The sequence below is a fragment of the Callithrix jacchus genome, chromosome 9 (assembly GCF_049354715.1).
Source record: "Callithrix jacchus isolate 240 chromosome 9, calJac240_pri, whole genome shotgun sequence".
In the NCBI taxonomy this organism is placed as follows: domain Eukaryota; kingdom Metazoa; phylum Chordata; class Mammalia; order Primates; family Cebidae; genus Callithrix; species Callithrix jacchus.
Genome location: NC_133510.1, coordinates 37,078,202 through 37,104,417, shown reverse-complemented (window position 1 = coordinate 37,104,417; position 26,216 = coordinate 37,078,202). Strand labels below are relative to the sequence as shown.

Genomic DNA, 26,216 nt, shown 5'->3' with positions numbered 1-26,216 from the left:
TGTTAGTATATTCATAGTTATGTGCATTCATCACTATAGTGAATTTTAGAACATTTTCATCACCTCAAAAAGAAACCGTACCCACTAGTTACCACCCTATCCCTAAACAATGACTAATCAACTTTGTCTCCATTGATTTGTGTATTCTTGACTGTTCGTAAAAACATAATCACCTAATATGTGATCTTTTGTAACTAGCTGCTTTCACATAGCTTAAAGATCTCAACAATCATCTCTCTTGTAGCATGCATGTGTTAATGCTTTCTTTTTGTTGATTGCAGAATAGCATTCCATGGTATGGATATACCACCACATTTTCTTTATCATTTATCATTTGTTAGACATTTGGGTTGCTTCCACATTTGGGATATTATGCTGTTATATAGATTCATGTACAAATTTTTGTGTGACATTTGTTTTTATGTCTCTTCAGTATATATCTAGGAGTGACATTGCTGGGTGATATGGTAACTCTATGTTTAACAATTTGAGGAACTTAGTGAAGTGTTTTTCTAAAGTGATTGCACCATTTTACATTCCCATTGATAGAGTTTGGATGTTTGTCCCCTCCAAAACTCAATGTTGGTGATGGAGCCTGGTGGGAGGTGTTTAGATCATTGGGTAGGATCCCCCGTGAATGGCTTCATGCTGTCTTCATGGTAACAAAGGAATTCTCTCTCTCTCTGTTAGTTCATGTGAGAAGTGGTTGTTAAAAGAGCATGGTACCTCCTCTTCTCTCTCTCTTGCTCCCACCATGTGATGTGATGGCTGCCCCTTTGCTTTCCACCATGACTGAAGGATTCCTGGGCCTAGCCTGGTGCCATCTTTTTACAACCTGCAGAACTGTGAGCTAAATAAACCTACTTTCTTTATAAATTATCTGGCCTCAGGTATTCCTTTACAGCAATGCAAATGAACTAACTTACCCACGAACAATGTTATGAGAATTCTGATTTCCTCATATCCTCACCAGCCCTTGTTATTTGACTGTTTTATTATAGTCATCCTAGTGGGTATGAAATAATATCTCATTATAGTTTTGATTTCCATTTCCTGATGCCTAAATTTGCCAAGAATCATTTCACATGCTTATGGGCCACTTGTACATTCTTCTTTGGAGAATATCTATTTAGATCCTTTGCTCACTTTTAAAATTGGATTATTTTTATTGAATTATAAGTTATTTATATATTCTAGATTCAAGCCCCTCATGAGTGATATAATTTGCAAATATTTCTTTCATTCTCGGGGATGTCTTCATTTTCTTAACAGTGTCTTTTGAAGCATAAAAAGTTTTAATTTTGAAGTTCATTTTATCTATTTTGTTGTTGTTGCTCATGAGTTTGGTGTCATATTTAACAATCAACTGCCAAATCCTAAGTCAGGAAGATGCATCTTTATGTTTTCTTCTGAGAATTATATCACATTACGTCTTACATTTAAGTATGTGATCCACTTTAATGTTTGCATGCGAGGGAAAAGTCCAGCTTCATTCTCTTGCATGTGGCTATCCAGTTGTCCCAGCACCATTTGCTGACAAGACTAGTCTTCTCCCATTGCACTGTTTTGGTATTCTTCTTGAAATTAGTTGACGTTAGACACAGGGGTTTACTTCTGCAAATGTGTTTCAATTTTGTTGAGCTATATAACCCTCTTTAAGCCAGTGGGACACTGCCTTAATTACTGTTGTTTGTAGTAAAGTTTAACAGTGAGAAATGTGACTCTTCCCACTTCAATGTTGTTTTTCAAGTTTGCTTTGGCTCTTCTAGGTCCTTTGCAATTTCACATTAATTTAAATAGAAATTTTCTCCAAAAAATCCTTTCAGACTTTGATAAAGATTGCTTTAAATTAATCTCATATTAATTTATATAATTCATATTACATACATTCATATATTTCTTCCATAAAGTTCTTTCAGATTTTGATACAGATTGCTTTAAATCTGTAGATCAGTTTAGGAAACATTGCCACCTTAACAATGTGGAGTCTTCTAATCAATGAGCATGCTTGTTTTTCTCTTTATTTTGATATTTAATTTATTTCAACAATTTTTTTTTTTTCAGAAAATAGTTTGCACTTATTTTGTTTCAGAGTTTTTGGACTTTATGTTTTGTACTTCTTTTGTTTTCCATTTGTTTAACCATATTTGTTTATTTTATGAACAAGTATTCACAATTTCATAATCAGGATACTATAAAAAGATTTCCATAAAGAAGTTCTTAGTTCACCTAATTCATTAGTGCTAATCACTTTTTGTTAGTTTATTATGTGTACTTCTAATATTTATACATATGTTATATATTTATATTCCTATATAAAAGATGGCACACTGATAATTGATAACTCTGTTCGCTTCTTTGCTCTTTACATTTAACAATATATCTTAGAAGTCTTTCCATAGTAGTAGAAAGAAAGAGTCCATTTTCCTTCCTTCCCTCATTCCCTCCCTCCCTCTCTTCCTTCCTTCCCCCTTCTTTTCTTTTTGTGGCTGCACAGTGTTTCATTCTGTGGCTGAACCACAGTTTATTTCACCAGTACCCAGCTGATATACTCTATGAAGCTTTCTAAACTTTTTTTTTAACTTTTTACAAATTACTATAAATGACCTTATACACTATGGCATTTTCTGTGAGTGCAGGTAAATCTATATTATATATATTTCCAGAAGTAGAATTGCTAGTTAAATTTATTCATAAGGGTATTATTCCTTTTGATACTATGATAAAGGGAAGTGTTTTCTGAATTTCATTTTCTAATTGTTTCTTGGAAATGCATAAAAAAGAATTTTACATATTGATCTTCTATCCTACAAACTTGCTTATTTCTTGGATATGATAGATTTTCGGTGGATTTCTTAGGATTTTCTATATACAAGATCATGTCACCTGCAATAAGGATACTTTTATTTCTCCCTTTCTCATCTGGATATTTTGTATTTAGTTTTCTTCCCTGATAGCTTTGGCAACAACTTCCAGTATAATGTTGAAGAAGTGGGAGCATATATTTCTGTCTTGTTTTTCATCTCAGGAGGAAAATGTCAATGTTTTCACCATGAAGTAGGATGTTAGTTGTAGACTTTCCATAGATTCCCTCATCAGGTTAGGAAGTCTCCATTTCTAGTTTGTTGAGTGTTTTTAACATGAAGGTGGATTGGACTTTGTACAATTGCTTTTTCTGCATCAATTGAGATGATAGTGTGGTTTCTGTGTTTTCTTCTGTCAATAGGATGTTGATATGGTTTGGCTGTGTCCCCACCCAAATTTAATCTTGAATTGTAGCTCCTTTAATTTCCATGTGCCATGGGAGAGCCCCAGTGGGAGGTAATTGAATCATGGAGATGGGTCTTTCCCATGCTGTTCCCATGACAGTGAATAAGTCTCATGAGATCTAATGGTTTTATAAAGGGGATTTCCCTTGCAAATGCTCTCTTGTCTGCCACCATGTAAGACATGACTTTGCTCATCATTTACCTTCTGCCATGATTGTGAGGCCTCCCCAGCCATGTGGCACTGAGTCAATTAAACCCCTATTATTTAAAATTACCTAGTCTTGGATATATCTTTATTAATAGTATGAGAGAAGACTAATACAGGTGTGTTATATTATCTCATTTTAAAATATTAATAATACTCTCATTTCAACTACAAATCTTACTTTGTTAGGCATATAAATCTCTTGGTATGAAGATAATACAGACCTCATAAAATGAGCTGGGAAAGTAACCTTCTTCTTGTATATTTTGGAAGAGTTTGAGAAGAATTGGTATTAATTCTTTAAATATTTGGTAGAATTTACTAGTGAAGCTACCTGGCCTTAGGTTTAGATTAACCTTGTGGGTAGTCTTCTGAAAACCACTAATTCAACATTTTACTTGTTATAGGTCTACTCTGATTATCTGTTTCTTCTCAAATCAATGTCAGAAATGTTTGTCTTTTTATTGAATAAATTCTTGCTTACCTTAGTTGTTGTGCTAACATTCATCAGTGCACAAAATCTAGTATTTTAAAGCAATTGGATTTTAGGTATTATTTCTTTGTTTGCTTTATTTTGTTTTGTTTTTGAGATGGAGTCTTGCTCTGTTGACCAGTCTGCAGTGCAGTGGCACAATCTTGGCTCACTGCAACCTTCACCTCCTGGGTTCAAGTGATTTTCCTGCCTCAGCCTCCTGAGAAGGTAGGACTACAGGTGTGCACCACCACACTTCGCTAATTTTTGCATTTTTAGTAGAGATGGAGTTTCACCACGTTGGCCATGCTGGTCTCAAACTCCTGACGTCAAGTGATCTGGCTGCCTCCACCTCCCAAAGTGCTGGTATTACAGGTGTGAGCCATCATGCCTAGCCTTAACTATTATTTCTATGTGCTATATTATGCTGAATAAAATGAGTAAAAATCATTCATTGGAAGCCATAATGTTGGAAAATGAACGTGACATGCAGTGAAAGCTGAATTAGAGTCTGGTCTTATCTGTAGTTCTGATTCTAAAACTAACAAACCAAGTGTGTTTATTAGTAAAAGGATTCCCTGGATCTGTGTGTCCTTATTTGTATAAGAGGAGGGTTCAATTAAGTGATCTCTAAGGTGCTTTATTCCCTAAAATTTCTATTATTTTGTAAATGTGAATCATTGCAAGATAAAAAATGAAGTAAAAGGAATATAAAGTGATTTCCATAGACATAATAAGCCATTTGAAAGAAAAAATAGACAAATATAAACTAGCGGCAACTTCCGGTAAAAGTTACATAAGGAGGTTCACATTCTGATGTTACACAATAACTAAATTCAAATGATTGTCCTGTTTGAAATAAAATTGCATCAAAATAAAAGCCCACTATATTTTTTTCTTAAAAGCTTTAATATATAAATTATGAATATCTATACATGGACTGTTACATATCAGTCCCTCTGATTAGATATTAATATGTAAACATGAGTAATTATTAAAAATTACTAATTGATTAAAAGTTAACCAACTTTACAAAGAACAGATACTATTGAATTACATTTATATAAATTCATACATACAAAAGTACTATAAAATGAAGATTATAATTTGATATATTTCAGAATTATATACGAGAAAGAACAGCAGGTAGGAGAATGGGTCAGAGATATACAGCGGGCTTCAGTACATCTGAAATTTGTATTCTTTTAAGCACATGTAAAGCAATAATGATAGTATTTTAATATTTAACAAGTCTGACAGAGACTATTAGCATTTTTGTTATATTATTTCTAGTTTTTCGTATATTTGAACTATGTCATATTTAAAAAGTATGTATATTTTATATGCAAAATGTCAGAAATATGTAAATATATAAATAAAATCACCCTCATGAAAATATAAATTTATTTTTCATGTAATTGCTGATGATTTTTGTCTAGAGATAATCAAAACACTCACCGTTTGATGCTGTAAAATCAATAGCCACTGTGAAATTGATTTGTGTCCTAGAATATAAGTAAACAAGAATTGTTATTGATGAAATAATCTCATATCTGGAGTTTGTTTTCCTTTTGGGTTATATTTTTTAACATCACCAATTTTCTCAAATGTTAAGAGCGAATATATTACAGTACATATTGAATAGCATCGGATAGGCAGTTTTACATGGTAAGAACTTGGCAAAAATATATTTATAGTTACATATATTTATAGTCATATAAAATGAATTAGAGTCTGAGGAATAAAAGTAGCTACTACTTTGGAATACGATAACTAAGTAACTGACTCATAACAAAGCAGTCAAACTGCAAATAATTATTTTCCAGCCTCAATGCCATAATTTATTATTAATTTATCTGTATCCAAAATTGTTCTGTAGTAATTGTGAAATTAGCATTCCCCTTAAAAATGTTGCATTACTAAAATCATCTCTAATTATGTCATTTATTAAATTAATTCTTTTTGACAGTCCCCCAAACACAGGATTTTCTTCAGCATCCCTTCCTGATAAAACCCTCAAGAAGCTAGGCATCAAAGGAGCACTCCTCAAAATAATAAGGGCCATCTATGACAAATTCACAGCCAATATCATACTGAATGAGCAAAAACTGCAAACAGTCCCCTCGGGAAGTGGAATAAGTCAAGGACGCCCACTCTCACCACTCCTATTTCACATAGTACTAGAAAAGCTGGCCAGAGCAATCTGGCAAGAGAAAGAAATAAAAGGCATCCAAATGGGAAAATAAGTTAAACTATCTCTCTTCATGGACCATACGATTCTACACCTAGAAAACCTGAATACTCTACAAAAAGGCTCCCAAAACTGATAAACATATTCTGTAAAGTTTTAGGATACAAAATCATGTAGAAGAATCAGTAGCATATTTATACCCCAACAACATTCAAGCTGAGGGCCAAATGAAGAATGCAATCCCATTCACAAGAGCAGCACGCAAAAAATGAAATACCTGGGAATAAATCTAACCAAGGGAGTGAAAGATCTCTAAGCTTCTAGGAGAAGTGTAAAACACTGCCATAAGAGATAATAAAACATACAAAAGAAAAAACATTCCATACTCGTGAATTGGGAGAATCCAAGTAATTAAAATGGCCACACTCCCCAAAACAATCTAAAAATTCAATGATATTCTTATCTAAGTACTAATGTTATTTTTCACGGAATTGGAAAAACACTATTCTAAAGTTCATATGGAACCCAGAAAGAGTCTGAATAGTCAAAGCAATCTTAAGCAAAAAGAACAAAGCCAGAGGCATCACATTACCTGAATTTTTAGTATAATACTACAGTAACCTAAACAGCATAGTACTGGTACAAAAAAAGACACACAGACCAATGGAACAGAATAGAGAGCTGAGAAATAAAGCTGCACACCTAAAGATATCTGATAACTGACAAAAACGTTAACTAAAATAAGCAATGGGGAAATTTATTAAACAACATTTTATTGAATAACTTTTATTTAATAAATGGTGCTAGAATAGCTGACTGGCCACATGCAGAAGAATGAAACTTGACTCCTACCCTTCACCATATATAAAAATTATTAAATCAAGAAGGATTAAAGATTTAAGTATGAGACCTCAAACTGTAATTATGCTAAAAGGGATGGGGACTAGTTTTGCAAAAAACACCTATTGTTGTATAATAATGCCCCAATGATCCTGCTAGTTAAAAATAATTTTTGGCCATTAAAAAAAAAAAGAAAAGAAAATCTTGAAAACACTATTCTGGATTTTGGGCTTGGGAAAAAATTTGTAACTAAGTTCTCAAAAATAATTACAACAAAAACAAAAATTGACAAGTGGGACCTAATTAAACTGAAGAGCTTCTGCACAGCAAAAGAAACTAGCAATAGAGTGAACAGACAACCTAGAGAATAGGAAAAAATATTCACAAACTATGCATCTGACAAAGGTCTAATAGTCAGAATCTACAAAGAACTTCAAACAACCAACAAGCAAAAAAAAAAAAATCCAACTAAAAAATGGGCAAAGAACAGGACCCAGACAACTAGTTCAACCATTGTGGAAGACAGTGTGGCAATTCCTGAAGGACCTAGAAATAGAAATTCCATTTGACCCAGCAATCCCATTACTGGGTATATATCCAAAGGATTATAAATTATTCTACTATAAGGACACATGCACACGTATGTTCATTGTAGCACTGTTTACAATAGCAAAGACCTGGAATCAACCCAAATGCCCATCAGTGATAGACTGGACAGGGAAAATGTGGCACATATACACTATGGAATATTATGCAGCAATCAAAAATGATGAGTTTGTGTCCTTTGTAGGGACATGGATGAACCTGGAGAACATCATTCTCAGCAAACTGACACAAGAACAGAAAATGAAATACCGCATGTTCTCACTCATAGGCGGGTGTTGAACAATGAGAACACATGGACACAGGGAGGGGAGCACTACACACTGGGGTCTGTTGGGGAGAATAGGGGAGGGACAGTGGGGGGTGGGGAGTTGGGGAGAGATAGCATGGGCAGAAATGCCAGAAATAGGTGAAGGGGAGGAAGGCAGCAAATCACACTGCCACGTGTGTACCTATGGAACTATCTTGCATGTTCTTCACATGTACCCCAAAACCTAAAATGCAATAAAAAAAATAAAATATATAAAAAAGAGGACATACAACTAGCCAACATAAATGAAAAAATGCTCCACACCAGTAATCATCAGAAAAATGCAAATGACAAGCACAGTGAGATAACATCTCACTTTAGTCATAATGGCTATTACTAGAAAGTCAAAAAACAACAGATGTGGGCGAGGCTGTGGAAAAAAGGGAATGCTTATACACGATTGGTGAGAATGTAAACTAGTTCTAGCCACTGTAGAAAGCAGTTTGGAGATTTCTCAAAGAACTTAGAACTACCACTGAATCAAGCAATTCTATTATTGGGTATATACCCAAAAGAAAAGAAATCATTTTACCAAAAAGACACATGCACTCCATGTTCATCGCAGCATTATTCGAAATAGCAAAGACTTAGAGCCAACACAGGTGCTCGTCAACAGTGAATTGGATATAGGAAATGTTACACATACACCCCATGGAATACACATAGCCACAAATAAGAAGTCATACCCTTTGCAGCAACATGGATGTAGCTGGAGGCCAATATCCTAGGCAAATTAAATCAGGGACAGAAAGCAAATACCACATATTCTCCCTTAGAAGTGTGACCTAAACATTGGATATTCATGGACATAAAGATGTAAACAACAGACAATGCTAACTACTAGAGGAGAGAGGGAAGAAGGGTGGCAAGGGCTGAAAAATGAACTGTTGGGTACTGTGCTCAGTACCTGGGTTGATGGGATCATTTGTACCATTAACCTCATCATCACCCAATACACCCAGGTAACAAACAGGCACATGTAACTCTTGAATCTAAAATAAAAGTTGAAAAAGAAACACACGGGATTTTCTTTTGTTTTCTTCAGAAATGAAGTATTCCAGACACTAGTGTCCTATTGTTCACAGCATTTCTCTCTGCTTGTGTGTATGCGCATATGTGTGTGTGTGTGTTTGTGTGTGTGTATGTGTATTTACAGATATAGGTAAATACAGATATATAGAGATTGATAAAATATGTTACAAAATGCTCAACTTGCAGTGGGGTTACATCCTGATAAATAAACTGTAAGTTGAAAACATTATAGTCAAAAAATGCATTTAATATACCTAACCTAAGGAAAGTCATAGCTTACTCTAGGCGACCTTATTCTGCTCTGAACACTTCCATTAACCTAGAGTTGGGCAACACAGTACGCTGTAGAGTATCAGTTGTTTACCCAGTGATCCTGTGGCTGACAGGCAGCTCTGGCCACTGTTCAGCATCAGGAAAGAGCATCATACTGCTTTCTTTCTACTGAATGTGTATTGATTTTGCACCGCGGTAAAGAATAATCTTGTTGTAAGTTGGGGGCCATCTGTATACATATTTTTAAATTTCAGCACACAGTTGTTACCCAAAGTTATTTTACTGAATTAGTTTAGTTTCTTTTTCTTTTTTTTCTCCTGATGGAAACTACTGAGGTGGCATTCACATAAATAATTTGCTTTTGAATATATCTATGACTCTATATGTAATTCCACCTTTTTCTTACCAGAGAAAATGTAAAAGCACAAATACATAACAATTCTATAATTACTGTAACAACATGGAATCACATCTAATCTACAAAATATTTTTAATTAAAAAGTAAGTCATCTGAAAACGAGTACTGTGACTACTTTTTAGCAACAAGTTACTTTTGAAACACAGCACAATTGATTTAACACTTCAAAGTTTGGAACTACTGGATAAATAATGATGGAATTTAAATAGCGCAATCTGATTCTGGCACTACAGCATAGGGTTTCTTGCAGTTCTCAAAGTAAAAAGTTTAGGGATATTTTCTTCATTCTCCAAATATGCAGCCTGAAAAGACCTAAATACAATACAGGGACTGAATCAAATTCACACATTTTTTTTTCACCTACAGAAAAACAACCATTCATGCTTACATTTAACAAAAACTAGTATAGATTCCCTTTATATTAATAGTTATATGGTATTTTTTCCTCAAAGTAGAAATCAGGTTTATAGGCTAAGAATATAGGCTAACTTGGAGCATAACACATAACCACTATGAACCTAGGTGAGTACAAACTTTTAGAAAAAGAATATAGGAAGACTTCTGGGAGAACACTTTCAGATAAAAGCCCTTTTGAGGGACTGAAAATAACCATCAGCACACTGCTTCATCATGCTGTGCTAGCGAGAGAAGTGACTGTAATACATGGCAGTAAGGTAGATTAGAAAGGGTGTGGATTTTTAATCTGAATGAAGTGGATTTGAGTCCCAGCAACTCAGTTGGTGACCTTAGCCAAATTTCAGAACTCTTGGAGGGCAAGAGCCTGGCACATAGAAATGAAATGAGAACTGACAGGAAACAACATGAGCTATTACATATATATTTTTTTATTTTATACACATAATATATATACATATATATCACAATATAGTCACATTATATATATCACACATTATATATAATGTGAGGTTACATTGCTTGTACCAGCTAACCACACAAATAATTTTATAGAGAAGACACTATAATCCTCTTTTTGCAAAGAAGGAAATCTATGTCGACCACAAAGACCATAATCATAACCCCTATACTAATATGTTTCTCCAATTAAATATTTGCAAACTTCCTGGCTATAATAGGCACACAATAAAGGATACTAATTACTATGCTGCAAATCTAGAAAAAACACTAGACAGAGGTTCTTAATGATAAAAAGCATCTGGATATAATCTCATGCTTGGGCAAAATTTTCCTTCTATCAAGTATGTTATCAAATACATAAATAATAAAATAATCTGTACATATTCTTTTTTCTGTTATTTTATTCAAATAACATCTCATTAGGAATAAAAAATAACTTTGAGCTTTAAGAACATATGTTTTAGCTTATTATAAAGATCAATTTAGAAGTTCAGTTTTTGGTTCAATCTCTACACTGTAGGGAAAGACACCTCATTATCTTGATTCAACTCTCTCCCATAACAGTGTCGGCAGAATGCTTTCCACATACTGAAACCTCACTGTATTTACTGGGCAAATGGATGCATTTGTTTTAAGGTTGTTTCTAACTTGTTCTATCCAGGGTAGCTCAAGAGATGTAGCCTAACTGCCCACTTCTTAGAAGCATTAATTGCAGATACAAGACTTCATAGTCATAGATGCAAAGTTCCTCTCAAAGCCAAAGCTGTGCCTCCCAAAGCTACAAAGTAAAGTTATGGCTACTAACTAAAGAACCACACATAATAGTAAAAAAGAAGGAGACAGCAGAGGCCAGGCACAGTGTATCACACCTGTAAACACACAGTGTATCACCCAGCACTTTGAGAGGCTGAAGTGGGAGGATCACTTGAAGCCAGGAGTTCAAGACCAGCCTGGGCAACATACTGAGACCCAGTCTGTATGAAAAGTTTAAAAGAATAACTGGATGAGGTGGTACACACTTGTAGTCCCAGCTACTCAGGAGGCTGAGGCATGAGGATCTCCTCAGCCTAGAAATTTGAGGCTGCAGTGAGTTATACTTGCACTAAAGCACTCTAGCTTGTGCAACAAAGTGAGACTCTGTCTCTTAAAAAATAAAAAAGAGCAGATATTTAGAATTAAACTAACTTACTAAAACTCAATAGCCAAACTAAATTCCAAAACCATGTAGACTATGTACATAAGACATAATGAACTATAGAAAGGAAGAAAAGATAAGAAAAAGAGAGAGGAGACAAGGAAGGTAAGAAGGAAGAAAGGGTGAAGAAAGAAAGGAGGACCAAGAGTACTGTTGAAACCCAGGACACTCTAAGCCTAAGTATAAATGGTGGATGCATTCATTTAGCACTAAAAGATAAATAAGAGCATTTGGTAATTATGTTGCAACAGAGACACTCAATGAGGAAAGCAGAATCCTGATGCATATTCAGTGACTGATGACAAGATTTGATTAATTTTTTGTCTCATTCTCCATGTCAGAAAGAATCTCTCGCCTTTATTACTTTGAATTAGCTGTAGCATTCAGCCCAGAAAGAAAAAATTATGGCTTACTAAACAAAGCAGCTCATGGTAGCGATGGTCACTTGGCGTACTACCATACCATTGACATTTTTCTACTTAGAAAACTACAACTCAACAATGATTTCTGGAGCATCTTCCAATTTCCAAGCACTGTGCTATAGGATGAAGAAAAACAGGAGCAAATAAAGCATCCTTATTGTACTCACAGAGCAAAACGACAGCTTTATATTGTTAAAAAACAATGACAAAGATGGCACAGTATTTTATCAGTAAATTCAAAATCAATAGTATAACCTAAAACTCACCTGCACATTTACTGTGAATACCAGTTTATTCAATCTCATGATTCCTAGGAGTTTCCATTCATACTGTAATATATACTTATAAATCAAGTGTCACATTCTATGTATATAGGAAATATTAACTGATAAAAATTTTAAAGAAAGTTCCTAGCAATACTATAACCTCGAGCTATAAAACAGGTTTCTTGAAGACTTCAATGAATAATCTGTCATAAAAGTAAACCAAACAACATTTTAATCAGTAATGTTATTACCCCTTTTCATTTTCTAATATTGCTTGAAGCCTAGTATCAGAGGAAAAAACCAATCGTGTCAAAGTAAAAAAAAAAAAAATCAAATTTATACAAGATTACTCCTGACAGAATATTTATAAAACAATCACATTTAAATCCTAGAAACATTTTGTTTAGGATGTGTTACTTTAGCTGTCATTTTATGTTTCAGAAGCAGACCAGACAGCAGGATTTCATGAAATCCAGTTAGCAGCATTATATTTTGGAATATAAAAGTTATGCCTGCCAAATTACATGAGTTAGTACTAACATCTCATGAGACTTCCCAATACATATGTCCTAGTACTACTAAAATATGCACTTGGAAAATGTCCCTTTTACTCTGCCACATTTCCAAAAGCTGTGGATGACAGAAAAATCGAATGTCAAGATGAAAGTAATTTACTAGCACAGCAAAGATCCTAAGGAAACAAGTATGTATGTGTGTGTCAAAGAAAACTTGACACACACACACACACACACACACACATATATATATATATAGAGAGAGAAATACCATCTTAACATGTGTTTTCTACAGCTGTTATTATGAATTAATTACAGAGAACTAACAACTGTGAGGGGGGTGTGCAGAAGGCTTGTTTTCGTTTCTTCCCAATTTCAAATCCTGTTCACTTGAACAAACTGAACTTTGTAAATTATGAAATGAATTTCTTCCATTCCTCTTTAAATTAATCTTGACAAACAGATTCAGACCCACTAGCTGTTGGTATCTAGAACTTGTAAATGTAGTTGGGATGCTCACCCAACTATAATATTCCTTATATTTCTGCCATGCTGGTACCAGGACTAGGCTTCTGCCTTGATTTACCAATATGCATTCTAGTTCCCACTTTGGTTCTGGAACATGCCCTGAACCCCCAGTACACCTGCCTTAAACACTGTCATCCAACCTAGTCCTTCTTGACTTTCTCTCACTGTGGGCTAAACCTTGAGCCCTTTTCTGTCTTCTCTTTTTGCTTTTCTTAAAAGTGGTTGACCATGCACAGAGATGCCTGATTCCAAACTTCACTGCCTCTTCAAAATTCTGGCATCCCATGCCCATGAACTACTCAGTGAATTAACTGCCCTTGCCAAGTAAGATCTACTAGAATGAGGGCAGGTTTTGAGATGCACAAATGCAAATTTAGATATAAATACTTTCACTTATGATTCATGTGATCTTGAAAAAACTATTCAACCTTTCTGCAGCTCCCTTGTAAAGAATTATAAAACCTTCCTGGGATTGTTGTTGTGAGGACCATAAAAGCACCTGTCCTTTAGAAGGCCCATTAAGTAGCTGATTCCTTATTATCACGATTATTGATACTAGTTTTTCAGACCTGAGTATAGCATACTTCTTTGAATACTGAATTGTATAATTCTCATCAGATTTCTGGGTCTGGGTCATTGCTCAGTATCTGACCCTCCCATGTCAGTAAGATTTCCTTTCCTTCACACCCACTAATAAGGTCCCAAACTGCCCAACCCAAAACTGCAACATGAATTTATGATCTAACTTTATTAGGTGATATCTAGGTACTTCCTCAAACAAAATTACATTGCATGAAGTAATAATAAACTTTGACTTTTTGCCTTATTTTCTAACCTTTATTTCCTTCACACACTCTGGATTCCTGAGGGATCTGTGAAATGTCAAAAGTAAAAATAATAAAAAAACTGGAGACAAGTGATACAATTCCTCAATTCTTTATTCTTTCTCCTTACTGAATCCAGTTTTTACAAATTAATAAAACTTTCTACTTTCTCTAGACTTTGAAGACTGATTTCTATATATTTTTTCACACAGTAAGAGTACTCCAAGTACAACCTCATGAGGCTAGCTTATCTTCCTGCAAGTCAAGAACACCTTATCAAAAAGGTATGCAAACTTTCCAATCTTTTTTCTAACCAATAGTTAGAAAATATATGTGACATAATCAAAATACAAAAAAAAAAAAAAAAAAAAATCAACCCCAAACTGAAAATGTAAGCACTATCCATCAGAATCCTATTTAAAATGAGGTAGGTGCCAGAGAGGTAATGCCTGCCCAGCAGGAAGACAGTGAAGTCTTGGGTCGTATAGACTGGAGTTTGAATCCCAGCATCACCACTAGCTAGCTAGTTGTGACTCCTTGCAAAACTTTAAACTCGCTGGGCCCCAGTTTTCTCATATGACAGAGAGGTAACAACTATTTTGAAGGAGACTTCTAAATGTTAGAAATAAAACTCTAGAGTAACTGCATATAGCAAATACTCCATATTCTGGAGGACAAATTCCTTAAGCAACCCATGCCATTTTCTTCTGGTTCATACTAATCCTTTCCTCTGTTGGGTCAGAAAATTAACACAAATTTATTTTCCATTAGTCTTCCCCCTAATGTGGGTTAGTGATGTCTCAAGGGTGGGGGCAACAAAGATCCAACCAGTGCAGGGAATAGAGGGATACATTGTCTGCACAGAACTTAATAAATATAGTAAAATGTAACTTATGCATATGCAGCCTACATTTTAATATCACCATACACTAGCAGTTCTAAGCAATGTCAGTGATAAATGCTTTCCTACCCTACTATCACCTGCCCTTGGTAAGCTATTGTTATTTATGTATTTCTGTTTGTCCTGCTCCCAGCCCCAACCTTCTAATTGCCCACCACATTGAAACTATTTTAGAAATAGCAAAATGTGTTGTCTACAATAGAACAATTTCATAGAAATAGGTGATAAAATTTTGTTCCTACAAAAGTTTCTTAGTTTCAAAGAAAAGTGATATGTTTATAGAAGAAAATTATTAACATACCATCAGGAGGAAAAGATTTAAAGTTGTTTTTTGAGTATTAATAATAGTCTTGCAAAAATTCACTGCTGTTGCATCACTCAGTTCTTTCAGTTTTCACTGTGCATGGTTAAAAGTGCACACCATAATCAAGGAACGTAACTATGAAGCTGCGCAATACCAACAGAGTGTCAGTATTCGGCAATGTTAGTGCTAGTCCTAATGATGAGGCATTCCTGAAGAGTTTCCTATGATTTGAGATGGAGAGCTCTGAAAAAAAAAATTATCTGCAGCATAACATAAACTGGCAATGAAATCACAATCGTACAGTATGTAACTATACATCTCTAAGCTTTCCAAGTATACATTTTAAACATATAAAAATGAGATTCAAACCTTAACCGAATCAGTGTTTATGAGAGTCTTCTTCATATTCCTAAAAGTTTCTTTCCTAAATATTACTTTGGATGAGTTCAGTTTAGATATGATAATATTCCATGTGAATATATTTATAGAAGGCTGAATTGGGTTGTTTTTATTAGATTTATCCCTATTCAGCACTGCAGGGTTTAGCTTTCCACTGAATGATGAATGCAAAGCACTTGGGCGCCACAACAAGCAGCATTATAAAAAAATCCTAGACGTGTATATTCAGTTTCGAATAAGAAATTGGATTAAGGAAAAAGAAAACACTTTAGAGTGTTGCATGTTCTGGCAAGATGTGCTCCCTGAAGCAACATATCCAATGCAATGACATTTTTTTTTTTTTTTTAAGAAGAGGTCTCGCTCTGTTGCCAGGCTGGCTGGAGTACAGTGGCATAATCATGGCTCACAGCAGCCTCAACCTCCTGGGTTCAACAATCCCCACACCTTAGCCCATAGAGGAGCTGGGAGAACAGGCATGTGTCACCACACCCAACTATTATATTTTTTGATTTTTGTGGAGATGTGGTCACATTATATTGCCCAGGCTGGTCTTGCACTCCCGGGCTAAAAAGATCCACCTGCCTCAGTCTCTCAAAGGGCTGGGATTACAGGTGTGAGCCACAGTGCCCAGCCTGCCACCAATTATATAAAACTAAGTTAAATGTTCTACAGAATCTTTTCAATTGTTTCAAGTATGTTTAAGTTAAAAAAAAATAATCTGTATGGGGCTTGTTTTAAAGGAACTTACTGATATTCAACTAGCCTCTAAAATTAGCATATCAAGAAGCCCATTTTAGGCTTTAAGATTAGCTTATGATAGGTAGATAGCTCTTTTTAAAGGTTTTTCAAACAAGTTTTAGATTTAGGGTCGAGTTTGGGTTGGAACGAACATGATTGTCTGGAATGAAAGAAATATACTGGAGTTATCCTCAAATAGAAATAAATTACAAGAAAGTAACTTTTTCTGGCTTTTAAAATTTGAATACATATTTTTTTCTTCATCTCTCTCATAACTGGGGCAATTACTACAACAATATGATGACAAAATGAGCTTAGACATATTAGAACTTTGAGATTTTTCATAAAAGTAGCTAGCATTAATTGACGGTTAACTATACGAAATTTAGTTAACCCTCACAGCTACTCTATGAAATAGGCATTGTTATTTATATTTCTATTTCACAGAAATGAAAAAAGGTTATGCTAACGAGAGGCAGATCTAGGATTTGCACTGTACAATAAATGCCAGAACCCAAATTCTTGGCCACTACTGTACAATGTCTTAATTATCAGCAACCACTTCTTTGCAATTGGGCTGACTTTTCCCTATTTATTCCTTACCAAGTTTCTTCCCTAGAAGTTACTACCCATTCACTGTCTTTCCTGTTACCTTCTCTCACACTCCCTTTCATTTAAGATATGGAGAAAACAAGCAGTTTGTGCTTCTAATCTTGATTTTGCCTTTCTTCCAAGTAACTACAATGAAGATAGTAAGTTCAGGTGAGACAAATTCTGGTAGAGGCAATACAAAAGCATGTTCTTTTTCCAGAAAGCCTGGCATCTGCTTTACTTGATTGCTGTATGACTCATGGAGAGAGTAAAAGCCTAAATTGATAAAGTCTGAGAGAGACAGATGTGAGGGTTTCTATTCCAGTTTGTCAAAGTTTTATTGTTCATTATGTTTTAATTTTGCTAAAAAATCAGGGAGAAAAAAAGAGTGGAAAATCATGCTTCCAATGACTAATTACTCTGTATTCAATGGCCACTCTGTGTTCAGACCTATAAAAATATTTTAAAATTATGTCTCTTTGAATTAACAAATCATACAAATAAAAATTTAAATGACACCCAGGGAAATTTGTGTCAGCTCACGTGGACTGGTTGGATGAGAGTTTGGCCTTTCTTCAAAGGAAAAAAAGAGTCTGTAGACCTCCAAGTTTCTAACACACTCAATTTTCTGACAAAAGCATAGACCAGGATTTCATGTTGACATGAAATTCCAGTGGCTTAGCAGGGACTCACTGTGCAACAAACCTTAGGATCTGTTTTCCCCCTTCATCTGCCAATCAAAGAGATGTGGAAAACTTTATAGATATTTGTTCCTTAGTTATGGTGATGGGAAACCGGAGTTTCATAACACTTGAGAGACACAGAGGACTAAAAGGCAGAAGAACCAAATTGAAATGTATGATTCTGTCTTCAGATAACTTACAGTGTGAGCTACTGGGAATATGGAAATATATATTCTCCAAGTTTGCAAAAGTGAATTAACCCAATTCACAAATAATTATGATGCTACCTAAGAAATTATCTTAGATTTCATAACAGTATATAATTTGAAGTGAATTGGATATTGTCCTTATTAATGATAAAGTATTCAATGCCAAAAGTTAGAGATTATGAAACATTTTAAGTAGTCAATTGTGTTCAAATTTTAATATCTAAAATTACTTTTAATAAGTAAGAAGAAATAAATTAACTACAGGGATAAAAGTACAGAGTATGATTAAAAATGATGACACCAAGGTCAATAATCCAGAAGAGACTGTCAGTGTTTATTACATTATAACAAAGTTCCTTTATGAATATTCTTCTTCTGTTTAGAAAATAAAACTTTTTACTATTTCAAATCATACAATGTATCTCATACTCCAGAAAAAACACGGCACTGCTTATAAAAAAAAATCTAAAAATTAGGTTTGGATTTCAGGTAATATTTGCATAGAAATTGGATTTTGGCTGATTTAGTATGTATCTGTCTCACCTTCTCACTGTGCACCTGAATCCATAAATCTGTCTACTGCAGCTAAACATAATATTTTAGGGACTGAGACAATGAATGAAAAGTAACAAACTAACAATCTGGCTTCACAAACAATCGAGCTTGTATTTTCATGTAAATATCTGTATCAATAATAACTAAACTAGTGGCAGTGTATAATATTGCACACTAAAAACCAGGCCTAAAAAGAAGTTCCTTTGAAGGAAATGATATTAAAAGGCTAGTAAAACATTTTGTTTTAGTATTTAAATGTGTCTTTTCTTAACTCTGCATAATTTCTAATTGGATTCATGAGAAACAAAACAACTTAAAATTGTTATAATTTTATATTTCATTATTTTTTGTGAGAAAATAGAAGAGATAAAATTTCAGATTTTATCTGCTGCAATTTAGTTCTTTCTGTGAGTTTAACTATAAGTTTTGACTCAGCAAAATTGATAAACAATTCTTGACAGTTGCCTGTTTAACGCTTTCTCCATACCCATGCTCCCTTGCATCTGGCGTAAGAGAAATGTTTATAAAATTAATGTAAAGGCACAAAAAAAATCACAAAAGCTCAACTACATATTTTAAATGAACCAGAGCTAGCTAAAGAATCAATATAATTATTGTTAATGATATCTTACCTCATGATTTTTCACCTTTTTGATGACCTCAGGCTTTACTTGTCAATTCAGATTCAACATGAGCATAACCCAACAACGGAAAGGTTATGGCAAATAGTCCTCTAAATTGATGCAGGGACCGTTTAAACATATGCAAGTTAATCAATGTGATACCTCTCATAACCAGAATTTAGAAAAACACATAATCATCTAAATAGACGCAGAAAAGATGTTTAATGAAATCCAGCATGGCTTTATGATAAAAACCCTCAATAAAACAGGCATACAAAGGACTTATCTCAAAGTAATAAAAGCCATATATAACAAGCCCATAGCCAAAATCATAATGAATGGGGAAAAGTTGAAAGTATTCCCCCTGAGAACTTGATCAAGACATGAATGCCCACTTTCAGCACTTCTATTCAACATAGTACTGGAAGTCCTAGCCAGAGCAATCAGACAAGAGAAAGCCATAAAGGCATCCAAATTGGAAAAGAGGAAGGCAAACTGTGGCTGTTTGCCAATGATATAATTGTATATGTAGAAATCCTTAAAAACTTATCTAAAAAGCTCCGAGATCTGATAAATTCAGTAACGTCTCAGGTTACAAAATCAATGTACACAACTCAGTAGCACTGCTATTCACCAAGCTCAGAATCAAATCAAGAACTCAATCCCTTTTACAACAGCTGCAAAAAAGAAATAAAATACCTAGGAATATACTTCAGCAGGGAGGTAAAAGATCTCTACAAGGAAAACTACAAAATACTGCTGAAAGGAATCATAGATGACACAAACAAATGGAAACACATCCCATGCTCATGGATGAAAAGAATCAATATTGTGAAATGACCACACTGCGCAAAGCAATCTACAGACTCAAGTGCAATTCCCATCAATATCAGCATCATTCTTGATAGAACTAGTAAAAATCCTAAAAATCATATGCAACCAAAGAAAGAGCTCGCATCATTAAATAAACACTAAGTAAAAAGAAACAAATCTAGAAGCATCACATTACCTGACTTCAAATTATACCATAAGGCTATAATTACCAAAACAGTATGGTACTGGCAAAAAGTTGGCACATAGACCAAGGAACAGAATAGAGAACCCAGATATACAGCCAAATACAACTAACTGATCTTTAACAAAGCACACAAAAATAAAAACTAGGGAAAGAATACCCTATTCAAATAAATGATGCTGGGAAAACTGGCAAGCCACATGTAGAAAAATCAAACTGAATTTCCATTTCTCCCCTAATAGAAACATCAACTCAAGATGGATGAAAGATTTAAATTGAAGGCCTGAACCATAAGAATTCTAGAAGATAACATCAGAAAAACTCTCTGGGCATTGGCTTAGGCAAAGAATTCAAGACTAAGAACCCCAAACCAAATGCAACAAAAACAAAAATAAACAAATCAGACCTAATTAAACCAAAAAGCTTCTGCACAGCCAAAGAAATGATCAGCAGAGTCAACAGATAACCCACACAGTGGGAGAAAATATTCGCAAGCTACGCATCTGACAAAGGACAGGTGTCCAGAATGTATAAGGAACACCAACCAATCAGCAAGGAAAAAACAATGACCCCATCAAAAAGTGTGGAAAGGACATGAATAGACAATTCTCAAAAGAAGATATCCAAAAAGCCAGCAAACATATGAAGAAATGCTCAACATCACTAATTATCAGAGAAATTCAAATTAAAAGCACAATGAGATACTACCTTTTTCCTGCAAGAATGGCCATAATTTTAAAAAGTCAAAAAACAATAGATGTTGGCATGGATGTGGTGAAAAGACAACAATTTTACCCTGCTGGTGGGAATGCAAATTAGTGCAACTGCTATGGAAAACAGTATGGAAATGCCTTATAGAACTATAAGCAGAAATACCATTTGATCCGGCAATCCCACTACTGGGCATCTACCTAGAGGAAAAGACGTCATTACATGAAAAAAGCACTTGTACACACGTTTATGGCAGCACAATTTGCAATTACAAATATATGGAACCAACCTATGTGCCTATCAACCAACAAGTGAACAAAGAAAGTGTGGTATATACACACCACGGAATACTACTCAGTCGTTAAAAGAAACAAAACAATGTCTTTTACAGCAAATTGGGTAATGGTGGAGGCCATTATTCTAAGTAAAGTTACTCAGGAATGGAAAAGCAAACATCATATGTTTTCACTTATACATGGAAGGTAAGCTATGAGGATGCAAAGGCATAAGAGTGATACAATGAACTTTGGGGGACTTGAGGGGTGAAGGTTGGATGAGGGTGGTGAGGGATTAAAGATTACATATTGGGTACAGTGTATATTGCTTAGGTAATAAGTGCACTAAAATTTCATTGCCACTAAAGAACCTATCCATGTAACCAAAATCCACCTGTACCCCAACAAAACTATAAAGAAATAAGCCTTGAAGTCAGAAAAGAAAAAAGATCCCTGAGGCTGGGCGCGGTGGCTCACGAGGTGAAGAGATCGAGACCATCCTGGTAAACATGGTGAAACCCCGTCTCTACTAAAAATACAAAAACTTAGCTGGGCATGGTGGCACGTGCCTGTAATCCCAGCTACTCGGGAGGCTGAGGCAGGAGAATTGCTTGAACCCAGGAGGCAGAGGTTGCAGTGAGCCGAGATCAAGCCATTGCACTCCAGCCTGGGTAACAAGAGCGAAACTCCAACTCAAAAAAAAAAAAGATCCCTGAATTGATGATGCCACATTAAGGTAAGGGTAAGGACATTATAAACATCCTGCACAGATTTGGAAAGTATAAATTCTTAGAGTCTTTTAGAAATACAATTTATAAAATCTAACAAGTTGTGAAATACATATATCATTAAATCCAATAACATTATTTCTAGGAAGGGAATCTGCATACATGCTTGCATATCTATACACACATGCACTAATGAAGTGTACAAAATGCCATGTACCATGTATTTATATTGCAGCTTTGTTTATGATAAAAAATGGATGTAAGTAAAGCATGTATTAACGGGAAATTTTTTAATTAAATGATGTACAGTCACATAATGGAAAATGGTTTACAAAAAGGTAGTAGTGATGTACTAGAATATACACACAGTACATTTAATGAACAAAACATACAATGCAGTGTATTGCACATAATGTGATCCCACTATTATAAAAAATAATGAAAATAGCAGATGTTAGCTATTATCATACACAAATTACATCTGAGAGTAAGTTGATAGGCTGGGGTAAGCCTTTGGTAAAAATGCAAACTCTATCAGTGTGATAGAGTTAAGACTGTCATTGCTTAGGTACTGTAGAAACCCATCTGCTCTGGTTAGCCCTAAGAATTTTCAACAAGAGAATGAGAACAAACAATAAAAATGACTTACTGGTACCAGATTCTGAAAATGTTTCGTACTGGTAGACTCACACCCACATACTGCTAGATTTGCACTGATGACCAAATACATTAGACATCTCTTATATATACATATACATACTCTTCACATGCTTATACACCAAAAGACAAAAACCGAAAGCAATTGGTAACATTTCAATACCACAAATCAGTATTTCTATATGTAAAATATAACGAAATATACCAAGTACTTTCAAGTTATAAAGGTGCTTAGCGATGTCCATTTACTTACCTCATTTCTTTAACAACTATGGATGGCAGCAGCTACTCCAGAGAGCCTGCGACTGCCATCACGCTGGCTGCAGCAGGGAGGCATGGCCAGGGCTGCATGCTCCATGGAGTGTGTGGGAGTCACAGACAAGTGGGAGCCCAGCCTTTTCTGAGTTGGGGCAGGAGCTCCCCTGGTGCGCTGCAGCCATTCAAAACACAGCTACAGACCGGGGCCACCCAGGCCACACCTGCTCCATGGAGCAGGCAGGAGCTGCTGCCTCCCATTTCCCCACACAGCTGCAGTTGTGCAAACCATGGCTGCTCACTCAGGCATCCCTGCCCCCTTCTGAGCCCCTGCCCTCTCAGTCTCAGAAGTGCCTGCTCCCACTTCCTGGCTTCTTCCTGCTGTTGGCACCCACTCTGATCTTGCAGCAAAGTCGAGGCTGAGCCTGGGTGCCATGAACAGCAGCGGGAGACAGACAGATTCCTGAGCAGAAGGGGATGGATGCCTGTTGAGGATGGAGATGACCAGCAGCAGAGAGGAGCTACCCATTCTAGGGCCTCCTTTCTGCTGTGCACTTTAGAGACTCGCAGGGACATCAAGACTACCAGCTGCAGAAAGGAGCAACCCACAGCGGGGCCTCCTCTCTGCTAGGAGCTGGGGAGATAATGAGAGGGCCTGCCTGCAGAGAAGAGCAACCCATTCCAAGGCCTCCTATCTGTTGGGAGCTGGGAATTTGACAGGACAACCTGCCTGCAGAGAGGAACTTCCCACTCCAGGGTCTCCCCTTTGCTAGGAGCTAAACACTTGGGACACCCTGACTGCAAAAAGGAGGTACCCCTGTGGGTCTCCTGTGAGCCATTCTATTGCTCAATAAAACTCTTCATGTTGGCTCACCCTCCACTTCTCGGTGTACCTCATTAGTCCTGGTCACAGAAGAACTTGGGACCTGCCAAACGGCAAAGGTAAAAGAGCTATAACACAAACATGGCTGAAAAATGACCATTGTTCACCATGTTGCAGTCAAAGGAAAGAATAGCTGCAGCCCCATGGGAAACCCAGGCCTGGGAGCTCCCTCAACCAGGGCTGTGACTTCATCTTTGGGGTCCTGCAGTGTCCAGCATCTTCAAGCTGCTGGGTGCCACAGAATTCCTGGTGCCAGCCAGGGAAGCTGCTTGTGGTGTGTCTGGACCAGCCACAGCCTCACAGAGAGTTGGCACCTGTGCCAGCACCCAGAGCTGCCTGCCCTGCTTCAGTAGCCAGCACATCTTACTGCACGGTGGCTGGATCCCATGCTCACACAACCCTTGCCGCTCCATGCCTGATTTGCCCTTGGCAAGCGTGGGATCCAGGCTGGTAACATGAGAAAAGTGCAGCCTGCCAGGCCAAGTGGGTGGAATGAGCCCAGCAGGAACAAGAAAACTCAGGAAAAGGTGCCACCTGCCAGAGGTTTCAGGTCAGAAAAACAACACTCTAAAGATCCTGTAACACTATTACCTACAACTATTAAGGAATTTTTATAGAAATAAAATATATTTTTATGTCAAATTCAGCATTCTATTTTTCCATCTTCTAAAAATAAAAATAGGCACAGACACAGAAATACTAAGAGTTGGCAAACTTTTTTTCTATTTTGCACTTCTAACTTTATTGAAACAACCACTGTTGCTTCTGAGTCTGCAGCTACTCTGCATGTTGGATGTGCATATATAGCAAGGATTACTCATTTAAGTAGGTATTTTGTTTGTTGGTTTGCCTTGTTTCCTTAACTAAGAGCAATAAGAGGCAAGTTCCCTGGATTCTGTGAAGCTATCTTTGTTCCTTTGGCCCCCTCCCATTTGCTCATCCCTTTCTTCAGCCTGAGGACATTCTACCAGTGAGTCTGTATGGGTTGGGGGTGGGGGCACTTGCTGAATCATAATTAGGAAGAGGTTTATATGAGTAATATCTCTGTTTGTTATTCATCACAAAGTCACTAAACACATTCAAATTTGCTTCACTCCATTATTACATATGGAAAATACAAGGTGAAGGCAAACAGAATATGTAGACATTTTATACTGCAAGACAATGAATGCTTATTATAAATCTCTGGAGATGGTTTTGTCTGGCTCTGTGTCCCCACCCAGATCTCATCTCAAATTGCAATCCCCACAATGCCAATGTGTTGAGGGAGGGACCTGGTGGGAGGTGATTGGATTATGGGGGTGGCTTCCTTCATGCTGTTCTCATGTTAGTGAGTTCTCACGAGATCTGATGGTTTTATGTGTTTGACAGGTCCTCCTTCACAGGCACTCTCTTGCCTGCTGCCATGTAAGACATGCCTTGCTTCCCCTTGGCTGTCAGCCATCCACCATGATTATAACTCTCCTGAGTCCTTCTCAGACATGCTGAACTGTGAATAAATTAAACCTCTTCCCTTTATAAGTTACCCAGCCTCGGGTAGCTTCTTTATAGCATTGTGAGAACAGTGTAATACAGGGGATACTTGGTCAGGTTAAGAAAATGAAGAAATTGGTTAAAATGAGAGGGAAAATTGAAAAGACTTCCCTATTTATGACGGTATAAGAACTTACAATACACTACCAATACAGGATCTGTGTGGGTTTTGAAAAATTTCAAAAATGATTACAACTATTTTTTTTCCTGAAAAGTATTCCTATCTGAGAGCTCTGGGACCAAGTAAATGACTACACCATCTATTTCTGCATTCTGATTTAATGACAAGGTACATTCCTGTTATATTATTATTATTATTATTTAAGATGGAATCTTGCTCTGTTGTTAGGCTGGAGTGCAGTGGCGTGATCTCATCTCACTGCAACCTCCACCTCTTGGGTTCAAGTGATTCCCTGGCCTCAGGCTCCCAAGTAGCTGAGACTACAGGCATGTGCCACCATGCCTGGCTATTTTTTTGCATTTTAGCAGAGACGGGGGTTTCACTATGTTGGCCAGGATGGCCTTGATCTCCTGACCTTGTGATCTGCCCACCTCGGCCTCCCAAAGTGCTGAGATTACAGGTGTGAGCCACTGTGCCTGGCTCTCCTTTAATAATCTTAACCTAGTATACACATTTAAATCAAGCCCCAAGCTTTTCACCTACATTACACATAATAAATAGTGTATGTAAAGTTTCCTATATATTAGGCAAACAAAAACATCTTATTAAAGTACACATAATAACCTTATCTATAACTATCAATCATACAATAAAGTATTTTCTCTTGGTTAAAGAAAAGTTACAATTTTCCCCAGAAGTAGTAGCTCTAGGTAGGCAAGTTTTTTTCTTTATATCCGAAACAAAAATATTCTTTTTTTTCTTTTTTTTCAATAGGCTTGCCATCAAAATATAATAA

At 36.1% G+C, this 26,216-nt stretch overlaps 1 protein-coding gene across 4 annotated transcripts in view; it reads right to left on the bottom strand.

The window, feature by feature from the left end:
- The window catches only part of CPNE8 (copine 8), a 261,517-nt gene that overhangs the window by 46,012 nt on the left and 189,289 nt on the right, over positions 1-26,216 (bottom strand). For all 4 annotated transcript variants that reach the window (XM_002752370.6, XM_054238177.2, XM_035255835.3 and 1 more), the window contains one exon: positions 5,405-5,451. In XM_002752370.6, coding sequence (XP_002752416.1) covers positions 5,405-5,451 — 47 coding nt within the window. The remainder of the gene's footprint in view (positions 1-5,404; positions 5,452-26,216) is intronic.